The sequence below is a fragment of the Sphaerodactylus townsendi genome, linkage group LG01 (assembly GCF_021028975.2).
Source record: "Sphaerodactylus townsendi isolate TG3544 linkage group LG01, MPM_Stown_v2.3, whole genome shotgun sequence".
Classification (NCBI taxonomy): Eukaryota; Metazoa; Chordata; class Lepidosauria; order Squamata; family Sphaerodactylidae; genus Sphaerodactylus; species Sphaerodactylus townsendi.
The window spans coordinates 27,893,363-27,905,401 of NC_059425.1; the positions used below are offsets into that span (position 1 = coordinate 27,893,363).

At 48.4% G+C, this 12,039-nt stretch overlaps 1 protein-coding gene across 1 annotated transcript; it reads left to right on the forward strand.

The window, feature by feature from the left end:
• Positions 1–147: 147 nt before the first annotated feature.
• EIF2B4 (eukaryotic translation initiation factor 2B subunit delta) lies at positions 148–8,768 on the forward strand. The gene is made up of 12 exons (XM_048516733.1): positions 148–285; positions 359–515; positions 716–898; positions 994–1,076; positions 1,541–1,632; positions 3,409–3,523; positions 3,608–3,684; positions 3,792–3,894; positions 5,637–5,764; positions 6,556–6,733; positions 7,442–7,622; positions 8,525–8,768. The coding sequence occupies exons 1-12, from the start codon at positions 214–216 to the stop codon at positions 8,722–8,724; spliced, it is 1,569 nt and encodes a 522-aa protein (XP_048372690.1). The 5' UTR covers positions 148–213; the 3' UTR covers positions 8,725–8,768.
• Positions 8,769–12,039: the final 3,271 nt, after the last annotated feature.

The following is a 12,039-nucleotide window of genomic DNA, read 5'->3' on the forward strand; positions in this document are numbered from 1 at the left end:
AGTCGGCCCTAGCGGCGCTTCCCTGAAGAGCGAGTAGGCATGGGCAGGGCTGGGCGGTGGTCAGAGCAGGCGGGGTCCAGCCCCTCCAGGCGGCCACGCCCCCTTCCCGCCCAGCCTGGCGCCCTCGCAGTCCCTCCAGCAGGCGTCGCTGTCGCGCGGCTCCACGGCCAGCCATCGGCATCTATAGACCGCCTATCGGGAGAGAGAGGAGCGATGGCGACGGAGCGCAGCAGCTGCGAGGCCGGGGAGCGCGTACAGCCACTCTCGGGCGCCGAGCGGAACCAGGTATGGGACGGCGGGTGGCGGGAAGGGAGGAAGGCGCCGGTCCGCTCCGTCCAACCCTGCGGTCTCTCTGCAGATACCCGGCGCGGAACTCTCCCGCGAGGAGAAGCTGCAGCTCCGCAAGGAGAAGAAACAGCAGAAAAAGAAGCAGCGCCGCCAGGAGGAGCCGCCGCAGCAAGGAGCCCCCCTCGCTCAACCTGCACCGGGCAGTGCGCCCCTGCAGCCGCCCCCAGGTTGCCAAGGGGGCCCTGCCCAGGGAACGAGGGAAGCCCTAGTGCAAGGGGCTGGCTGGGTGGGTGGGTGGGTGGGTGGGATGGGTGGACATAGGCCTGCCCACCTCTTCTGTCTTGGCTGCTTCAGCCTGAAGCCCCCCTGTCCTGGCTGAGGCGTCACTGTTCGATCGGGGTCCTGATCCGCAGCTTCGCTCCCCTAGGAACGGCGCCGACCCCCGCAATGGCCGTTGACAAGGCAGCCGGGGGCAAAAGCAAGGCCGAGCTGCGGGCGGAGCGGCGGGCCAAGCAGGAGGCCGACCGAGCCACGAAGGCCAAGAAAGGAGAGCAGAGCCCGGCGGCCTTGCCGGCCAAGCCTCGCCTCATTCCCAGCGAGGCCCAGCAAGGTAGGAAGGACTCTGTTCCTGCGACCCCGGCAGGCTGGAAACGACCGTCCCTGGGCTAGCGCCTTTGACCTGGTTTTCTGTCCCATCCCCACCAGTGGTGAAGCGGCTCCCCGAACACGTGCAAGTCGATGACCCGGCTGCGCTCAAGAAACTGGCCAAGAAGCTGGAGCGTCAGCAGGTAGGGGGGGATGTTGGGGTTGAGGGGCTTGGGGTGACTCGCCTCGATCCCATAGGTTTGCTGCTTGGTTCTTTGGGTTGGGCTTAGATGTGAGAAGTAGTAGCCCTGAAGTGTACACCTGCACGTTTAGAGTGCCTTCCCCAGGATCAGTAGCAGCCAGCACCAAAACAGTTTGTGGGGCTAGTGCCAGTCCAAGGGTGTAATTTCATGGTAGGCTTGTACTCTGCCACTTATAGATTTGAATGGGGGTGGTGAGAGGCCAGTATGTGGTCTGGGGTTGGAATTGAACTTGGAGGAGAGAGATTTGGAGGCCATAGTGAGAAGCAGGCATGCAAGAACATTGCATTTCAAAACACAAAATTGAGCAAAAGAGCCTAGGGGAGAGTTAAATTTGGGCAAGGAGCCTTTGTTGGTAGCTAGGAATTGCAGGCGACTTTCGTCTCTCTTCTTCATTCTCTGCTCAGGTGCCTTTGAGACCGGACTACGGTGCCAAAGTCAGCCTCTTCTCTCATCTGCACCAGTACAGCCGCAAAGTGTTGTTAACACAGCAGATGAGGTGGGTGCTTGCATGTGGTGACGTGTGGGCTTTGGGAACCTGCAAAGGGGAGTCCGTCACAGTGGGGCTCAAAGGAGGTGCTGAGAGCTGAGTGGCTGAAGCCGACAGCTCTTGGAGAAGAGGGAAAGATGAACAGCACACCCTTGGCCGTCTGCCTGGATAAAGGTCCTCTCAAGACTGCAGACCTGCTCCTGGCTTGCCACATTAGCAGTCAGCAGCTAGATGCCATTAATTGCTGGCTCCCCTTGCTCTACTCAGCAAATAACTGGGAGGGCCATAGCTCAGTGAAAGAGACCCAGTTCTGCTTGCAGAAGGTCCTGGCTTCAGTTGCTGGCATTTCCAGTTAAAACAACCAGTAGGTGATGTGAAAGACCTCTGCTTGAGATCCTAGAGAGCCACAGTCAGTCTAAGTAGACAATACTGACCCTGAAGGAGCAATTGTCTGTGTAAGCATAAGACAGCTTCATGCGAGTACAGTCCTCAACAATTCAACCTTTCAAAGTCCATTGAAATCAGTGGCCTAGGAAAACCTAGCTCTGTTTAGGGTTTCATTGAGACCGAAGCTACAAATGACAGTGTCTTGGGATCCATCCTATGACTGGTAATGCCATTTTAGAAGCATTTGTAGTTCTTTAAAAATCGCTTTGAGGTCCTGGTCTGGCTTGCCTGCTTCTACACTTGGAAAGGCATAGGGTTAAAAACAAAAATTGCTGGGGCCATTGCATCGTGCACCCAATCCACGTTTGGGTCTTGTGGCAATTTTTTAAAAAACTACAGTGCTTTTAAAGTGGCATCACACGGCCATGGGGTGGACCCATTGCCTCTGTCATTTTGTTCTAGCCCTGAAAGCCTTGCTGAAATAGGCCTGTCTTTCAGATTATTTTTCTGTCTGGAAGTTCTCAAAGAGGCTATTTTTTTTCCTGGTCAGGCTGCCCTGAAAATTCCAGCGAGCTGCTACTGCTCATCTTGATGCAGGTCTCTTTTAACATCACAATCCAGTCCTGGTAGTAAAAATGCCCGCTGATAATAACCCTATATGCACATTTTTCTTTTAAAATGTGTTGAGGTGGGGAGTTGTGTGTGAATTTATTTTACTGTTTCAAATGCTTGGGGGTATCGGTAGGAGGGAGCACAATGCCAAGAGCTTGGCAATGCTAAATCCAGCACAGCTAGTTGGTTTTCTGTGCCTTTTCCGTGGAGGGGAAATAATCATAGCAGACAGTCCTCAGCAAGGTACAGAGAGCATGGCATAGTGTTTCACAGCAATTCCACTGCAGTCCAGAGTGCTGTGTTGCTGCTAACATCTTCATCACAGGCAGATGGATCTAGCTTCGCACTCTGACCCGCAAGGGCCAGGTCACTTTTTAATTCAGCTGCTTTTATTTGTTGAACCACCTTTTGGGCCATTCCCAGAACTGATATATGAGGCACAATTAATTGTCATTTTAAAAATTTTGATAATTTTTTACCAATAGAAAAGATACAGGGGGGAAAAAGTTGAAAGCAAACAAACATACCAATTGTAACAATCTTCATAATTAAAAATAATTACAATAAACCCATAATCTTATATTATCAGAATCAAGTATAATGCATATCAAAATTAAGTGTAGGCTGGATCTGCGTTCAAAATTTTATTAGTAAGAAAGAACAAATATTAATATACTGGATAGAAACAACTTTAACTATGAATCATTTGGACAGCGAGACACAATTTTTAAAAAATGAATAAAAATAAATTGCTATAGTTTAGTAATCTCTAGTTCCCACCCCCAGCATTCCTGCGTCTGCCATCCATCCAGCAGTGGTGCGTCTTGGCCTCCAGTATTCCCAGGGCATCATCAATGGCTCCAATGCCCGTTGCATTTCTCTGTTGCATGTCTTCAAGCAGGTATGTGTGTGGGGAACTTGTGTGGTTCTCCTTTGCTGGGAATTGAAGGAGCATTCCCAATGGTCGCTTCGTTCTTCCTCTCAGGTCATTGCAGACTACAACACCCCTGCCAATGAGGAACTCTCACGGGACCTTGTGAACAAGCTGAAGCCCTATATCAGGTGACAGGCATTGGGTGGGGGGTTGCTTTCGGACTTTGGAAAGCCAGATGTTCCTGGAGGGGGAGAGGTCTTCTGAAGGCTGGGCTGAGTGTTGCTTTCCTTTGCAGTTTTCTGAACCAGTGCCGGCCCCTCTCGGCCAGTATGGGCAATGCCATCAAGTTCCTCAAAAAGGAGATCTCAGGGTTGCCTGGAAGCATGCGAGAGGAGGAGGTGAGTTCTGTTCTTCCCCAGGACTGTGGGATCAGAATGCCACAGGGGTAAAATACTGTCCTTTGGGGCACTTATTTGTTTAAATGCCTCATTCCCCCCCACCCCCATCAATTAGACTCCAAGCAACTTGTATCACATTTAAAAACAAATAGTCTCACAAATGCAAATAAAAGGAAACAAACCACATTCACCACTTGTGGGTTGCCAAAAGCATGTCTGAAAAAGTTCCACAGAGTTCCTGTTTTGGGGTCCTCCCCACGTCTTTGGGACCATTTTGGGGTCCTCCCCACATCTTCGGGAAGCCCATTTCATGGCACTGGTGTGGCTGCTGGGAACATGCATGCCTGAACAAAGATGGATCTTTCTGACATGAGTGGGGAAACTACCAATAAACCCAGGTGTGATGATCAAAGCCAACTTGTGCACATGTTGCGTATAGGCAGTCCTGCAGCTATGAAAGTTGCATGGCATGATGTTTGGTTTTGTTGTTCTGATCATGCAGCACTATAAAACTATAGGTTTGTCCTGTGTATTTGTTCCCTTAGAAAATTTATACCCTTCCTCTTTAGAGACCTGCTGAAGGTGGCTTCCGGCTAAGATGATAATGCAGAGTCATTAGAACCAACTGTTACAAATATGCCAATGCTATTAAAACAGACCAGGTCATAACAATACGAAATACACATTGAGCAGCCCAAAATGATGTAAATAAAATTATCCTTGGGCCAGAAGCAGATCAGAAAACATTTAAAAGACTGCCTTAGTTAAAATCCTACATAAAAAGAATGTTTTGGCCTGATGCCTAAAAGAATATAAGGTAGGTGCCAGGTGAACCTCACAGGAGAAGGCATGCCAAAGGTGAGGTGCTACCACTGAAGGAGCCCTGTTTATCTTACCACCTGCCTCAGCTCTACAAACAGGATTACAGAGAACAGGGCTTCAAAAGATGGGCTGGGCAATACAGGTGAAGGTGCTCCTTTAAGTATCCTGGTCCCAAGCCAATTAGAGCTTTATGGGGCGTGTGGGTGGGTGGGTGGGGGGGGGAACAGCACTTTGAATTGTCCTTGGAAACTGATGAACAACTAGTATATAGATCTTTCAGCATAGGGATGATAAAATTCCTGTATCCAGCCCCCAACAGCAATCTGGTTGCCCCAGTCTGGACCAACTAGAAGTTCCAGCTGTTTCCCAAGGCAGTACTCATAAAGTGCACTACAGTAATCTGACTTGGATAAGATCAGAGTGTGAATCTTCTGCCATATCACCATGCTGGCACGGGCTGATGGGAATTGTAGTTTATAACATCTGGAGTGCCAAAGGTTCACCACCACGGCACTAGCCTATTTTATCCAGATACATGGAAAGGTTGTCCTCATCCAGCCTGTCTCCAGTGGCTTTTTAATGTAGGTGATTTTCCAGGTAGTTGGAATTGTTGTTTCTGCCCAGCTTCTTGCTGATGAAATATCCAGCAAATACCCATATTTGTCTGTTCCCAGCAGCATTACATCAGTTCCTCTTCCCTGTTGTCACTTCCTCTCCGCAACCAGCCAGGGAGCTGGGGAACTCTGGAGAAAACAGACCTCCAGTTTGCCCTGCAAAGGACAAGAAAGGGATTCTTCTCACCTTAGTGTGGTGGTTATATGTTGTTATTGCTGGTGGGGTTATCGATTTGAGCAGAATAGAAGTGTGGGGCTCTGATGTGGATCTCTCCAAATGTGACCAGACCCTCCTTCCGGCAACAGGCTAAGGGGGTACTACAAGACGCCATTGACAAATACGTGCGGGAGAAGATTGTTTTGGCCGCTGCAGCCATCTCCAAGTCTGCCTTTGAAAAGATCAGCGACGGGGATGTCATCCTGATATATGGATGGTATGGAGTTGTATCGGGGGCGGGGGGGATCAGAATGGTGAAATCCTGCTAACTGGATAGAATGCAGGACAAAACTGCTACGGTGGATGGGGTGGGGATGTTGATCACAGATCCATTGCTGCTAATGCTTTATTCATGAAGGCAATGTATTATTGTTTATTAATTAGAAAAAACAATTATACCACCTCTCCAGGAACCTGCCTGAGGCGGATTACAAAATAAAAGTAATAAAAGCAAAGCATTAAAATGTGCTAATTAAAATCCAGAATGTAAAACCCAGCCCAGCAAAAAGTCATAAAAAGCACAAAACTATATCCTAGGCTGGTTCCACATCCAGTAGGCTGTTCATGCAAGGACTGTAGGCCCTGGGCTCAGGGGCAAAAACCATTGGCTTTTGCCAAAATGTTTGTACTCTGGCCATGCCTTGGCTTTATACCCAGCACACGCAAAGGGAAAGAAAGGGTCACATCTGATGCTAAAAATCTGGCACCCTTGATCCTAGGTTCTCCTTCTGCATGCGGAGCAGGTGGTAATTGTAACCAGTACAGGGCTTCAGGGAACGATGTAGGCTGTCCTGTTGGCGGGAGTTGCTTGTGGTTTAGGTTCCTGACCCAACAGCTGCCAAATTTCATTATATTTAAGAGGGTATTTTAAATGAAGGGAGAAAGAAACTGTGCCTTCCTGCTAATTCAGAAGTTGCGGGAGTGAGGTGGGCATGGGTCACATGAACAGCAACTTGGCCCGTGGCTTAGGTTCCTTGCTGACTACCTCTGTATCCATTTGTCTGGCAGCTCCTCCCTGGTGAGCCGCACGCTCTGTGATGCCCATGCCAAAGGACGTGCCTTTCGCGTGGTGGTGGTAGACAGTCGGCCGCGGCTGGAGGGCCGGGAAACTCTGCATCGGCTGGTGAAGCAGGGCATCCGCTGCAGTTATGTGCTGATCAACGCCATTTCCTACGTGTTGCCTGAGGTGGGGTGCTTGGTGGAAAGGGGCAGGAATAAGGGACTGTCAGGGGAGGAGAGAAGAGGTGGGCAAAGGAGGTGGGAAAGTGCTGTAGCTCAGGGACAGAGCATCTGCTTTGCAAGTTAAAGGTCCTAGATTCAGTCCCCTCCATTTCCTATTAAAAGGATCAGGCAGCAGGTGATATGAAAGACTTCTGCCTGAGACCCTTAGGAGCTGCTGCCAGTCAGAGCAGACAATGCTAAGCGTGATATAGATCAAGGATCTGACTTGGTTTAAGGCTCCTCTACTGGGCTAGAGGAGCATAAGAAAGAGCCTGCTGGATCTAGTCCAGCACTCTGCTACTTGCAGTGGCCCACCAGATGCCTTTGGGAGCTCACATACAGGATGTGAAAGCAATGGCCTGCTGCTGCTGCTGCTCCCGAGCACCTAGTCTGCTAAGGCATTTGCAATCTCAGATCAAGGAGGATCAAGATTGGTAGCCATAGATCGATTTCTCCTCCATAAATCTGTCCAAGCCCCTTTTGAAGCTATCCAGGTTATTGGCCATCACCAATCTGGTGGTTTGAAGAAATTAGAGGAAGGGGAGGAGAGGTGACTGCCCACCCTGGCTTGGCAGTCTTTGAGGAAACTGACAGTTGATTGGACAGGGTTTCCTTTGGGGTTTTCCAGGGTTTGGCTAAAAGGGAATTAACAACCCAACTTGTTCCCTGGCAGGTCTCCAAGGTGCTGCTGGGAGCTCATGCGCTCTTAGCCAATGGCTCTGTGATGTCACAGATGGGCACGTCGCAAATAGCGCTGCTTTCCAAGGCCCATAATGTGCCAGTCCTGGTCTGCTGTGAGACTTACAAGTTCTGTGACCGTGTCCAGACTGACTCCTTTGTTTCCAATGAACTCGGTATGTTGTTGCATGGTGGCTGCCCTATGAGTGGAAGGAATCTGGCTTTATCCTGCTGAATTTCTGCCCTGCTCTGACTTCAGCAATCACCGTAAGGGCGGAGGGGTTATAGCACATGATTGCAAAATCCTGACTCGGGAGAAGTTAGAGTATCTCAAAAAACCCTCAAGGCTGAGCAGGGAATCCAGCTGCTCAGTAAGCAAATGCCTGTTGATCTTGGAAGCAGGCAGTACTGAAGCCAGACAGAGGATGTTGTAGCTGGCTGTTGTGGATTTTCCTGGCTGTGTGGCTGTGGTTTGGTAGTTTTTGCTCCTACCATTTCACCTGCATCTATAACTGGCATCTTCAGAGGCAAGACTCTGAAGGTGCCAGTCACGGGTGCCGATTAAATGTTAGGAGCGAAAACAACCAAGCCATGGCCACACAGCCTGGGCAACCCACAGCAGCCAGTTGATCCTGGCTATGAATGCCTTCGATAGCACGATGTTGTAGCTGCTGCTGTCTACCTTGCGCAAAGGCTGGTCCTGCCAATGGAGCCTTCCCCATCCTTTGTGGTTAGCAGCAACAGATTGCCTTTGTAGGGTATTAGGCGAGTACCAAAATGAGTGGGAGAAAGATGATAGAGATGGGACTGGCAAATCCTAGGTTGGCCATTTGGGATCTGATCCTGTTTCTTCAGACCAGCCAAGAGCTGTTCCCTGAAAGGCAGGGATAATTTCATCATGAAGTTTGAAGTAGGCTTCTAGTCCTGGAAGCGGGGAGAAATACACTTGCTGCTTCATAGAACCCCAGCAACCCTGGCTGGCTGTTCAGATCTGGCTGTGCCCCATTGCTTATGCTTCAGGGAGGAAGAGAGCCCCAGCCCAGTTACTTGTTTCCCTAACGAACCCTTTTCTCTGCAGATGACCCCGACGACCTGATAGTGCCGCACCGAGGGAGGATCCCACTGGCCGGCTGGCAAGACAGCAAGTCATTGCGCCTCCTCAATCTGGTCTATGACGTGACCCCGATGGAGCTGGTGGATCTGGTGATCACAGACATAGGGATGATCCCTTGCACCTCTGTCCCTGTTGTGCTTCGGGTCAAGAACGTGGAGCAATAACGTGGGAGGGGGAGGAGGGAGTGAATAAACCTTGTGTGCCCTCCTCTGAGCCTCATCTGTGTTTTCCTTAATTGAGACATGACTCCAAGCAATGCCCCCTTTCTTGTGCAGAATTGGCTTTCTGGGACTGAGTCTCATTGGTCGAGCCTGAGGCTGTAAATCCCAGGTTTAGCCTCTAGTTTAAAGGATCACGTAGGAGGTGATGTGAAAGACCTAAGCGTGAGACCCTGGAGAGTTGTGTCCAATCTGAGTAGACAGTACTGACTTTCATGAAGCAATGGTTTGATTCACTATATGGCAGGTCCATATGAGAACCATCCCCTACTACTGTATATGTGGAACCATCTCCACATTCTATCAACCTGCGAGGCAGGGCTTTGGCCAAGAAGTTATGAAACATGAGAATATCTGTGAGCAGGGCCAGACTCTTTTTCCCTCAAATCTGAATACCTGTTTGGGGGACAGGGCTGACATTAGCCTCAGCTTTGAAGCAGCTGTAATGTGCTTCTTCTTTTCCTGTTCAGCAAGGCCTCTGGTCTGATTCCAAGAAGAAGAACAGATTGGATTTATACCCTGGCTTTCTCTCCTGTAAGGAGTCTCAAAGCAGCTTACAAACTCTTTCCCTTCCTCGCCTCACAAAAGACACCTTGTGAGGTAGCTGGGGCTCTGAAGAACTGGGACTAGCCCAAGGTCACCCAGCAGGCTTCATGTGCAGGAGTGGGGAACAAATCCAGTTCACCAGAGTCCACTACTCATGCGGAGGAGTGGGAAATCAAACCTGGTTCTCCAGATGAGAGTCCATTCCAATGGACCAGAGCCTGCTGACCTGTCTACAACCTGGGCCACACACATCTTCCCCTCCATATAACTGATGGTTTTGGCAGACTGGCCTCTGCAGGTCCCTCCTGTGCAGCTTACTGCTGATTGGCCACATTGGGATGGACCCAACTCAGACTCATTTTAAGTTTCAGTTAGCCAAGAGCTCTTGTGTGATCTAGTGGAAATCATTTAATAGCTAAGTAATCTTATGTCAGCTGTGTAGGCTATGAAAGTCACAAGGAGAAGTCAGATTCATTTATAAGGGGGGGATTTTGAGGGCGTGGCTAAATTCATAGGCCAAATACCAGGGAGTAACTGTACAACACAACCTGGCATATTTCTGTGCTGCCTTTGCCTGTGCTCTGGACTCTGGGAATGCAAGACAGACAGTGCCTCATTTATTACTTTTATGTTCCACCTTTCTCCTCAGTGGGGACCCAAAGCAGCTTAACATTATTTTTCATATCTGCATTTAATTGTTACAACAACCCTGTAAAGCAGGTTAAGCTAAGAGAGGACTGACTGGCCCAAGGTCATTCACCAAGCTTCTATGGCAGAGCAGGGCAAACCTGGGTCTCCCAGATCATGCTGTTAGCCTCTCCCCAACTACTCTGGTGCTCACTGACCAAATGGAAACAATTTACCAAGTCTGAACCTTGGTCCTTTGAATGCCAGCAGGTGGTTTGCAGTGCTTAAAGGTTGGCCATGGTGTGAGGTTTACCCAGAGTGGCACTGGGAGCTGGTACATGGAAGAGTTTAATTGTCTTAGGAAAAGGAGATATTTCTTTACATGATGAATGGTTAAAATGTGGAATTCACTGCCAGAGGATGTATTGATGGCCTTGGAAGGAAATTACATATTCATGGTGGATATGTCAATGGCTGCTAGACAGGATGATTAAAGGGAACATCGCCATTCAGAGACAGTAAGCCGCTGAATCTCAGTGTCAGGGACAATGTCAGAGGAAGGCCTCAGTCTCTTTGTTCTATTTTTGGACCTCCAGTGTGAGACAGGATGTTGCACTAGATGGCCCATTGGTTAGATCCAGCAGGGCTCTTCCATTCTTATCTTGCCTGCTGTAGTTTGAGCCATGTAGTGGAAACCCTCTGTCCTTAAAGTGGAGTGACCTATTGGACTGTGACTTCTTTCTGGCAGATTTGCTTGTGAAGGTGCATACCCACATCCCAAAACTCAGGTGTATATTGTGTAGGTGGAAATCTTGCCTTTCCTCAAAGGGGTAGTTTATAGCAACGTTGTGAATTTTCTGTATTGAAACAAATTTACAATTAGAGCAATGCACTATTTGAGTTTTTGGTTGTGGTGTTGGGCTGCATAATGCTCTGTTAAAAACACAAAACTCTGCTACTTTTGGAATATTATGCCAATGACAGAGAAGGCGAAGAAGAATTTTTTAAATATTTCAACAACATATTTTAAATATGAACCTGGAGTTCAGGAGCTTCTGAGTGATCAAAGAAATCTTTGATCACTATGGAACAAAGGCCAGACTACTTCTATTCAGATGCCTCACCTATTAACCTTACTATCTCCATTGTTACTCACATGCTACACTTCATTGTTACTCACTTGCCAGGCCACTCCTATTCAGATACCCTTACCTATTGATCTTTACTCACAGGTATATATACTCCACTCGCTTTCCTTTCCTACTATCAGATCCTCTGAAGATGCCAGCTACAGATGCAGGCGAAACGTCAGGAGAGAATGCTGCTAGAACATGACCATACAGCCCGGAAACCACACAGCACCCCAAAGAAATCTTATTCATACTGCTCAAAGAAATCTTATTCATACTGAGATAAATGAAAGCTTTTTGTGCTCATAATCTCCCTGTCCTTCCTACTTTACCTGGTTTTAAGGGTTGGGGTTTTCTTCAGAATTAAGAACTTCTACACCCATCTGTTATTACATACTATTACCACTTAAGTGAGAGAGGCAGCTACAGTTCTCTAAGGCACACTTAGAATTCTCTACAACAAGGTGCAGCAGTTGTCACTGGCTTACCTGGCTTTATAAAAAGAGGGGTAAAGTCATGGAGCAGGAGAGGTCTAAACAGCTACAATATTAATCATAATGAACTCTGAATATTAAATGCTGGGGCTAAAAACTGAGACATGGTATTTCAGTTTTCTGTTGGTTCTGTATGATCATTTCTTTCATCTGACAAAGGGAGCATTGGCTCTCAAAAACTTACACTGTTCCCCCACCCCCAATCTTGTTGGTATTCAGGGGCTACTAGACTTGAATCTAGCTGTACTACTGCAGACCAAAATGGCTATTCATTGAAAATATTATAATTCCTGTTAGTCCAACACCAACACAGCAAAGTGAGGATTATTGCTAACTTGGGGGTAAAGTTTGTTTTGAGAATGAAGTAGCTGGGACATTGGTGGTGTGACCCTAGTATACTTTTAACAGAAGAGCGGGCTATGAGTAATTAATGTAAAGAAGAATATTGCACTATGGGTGTGATG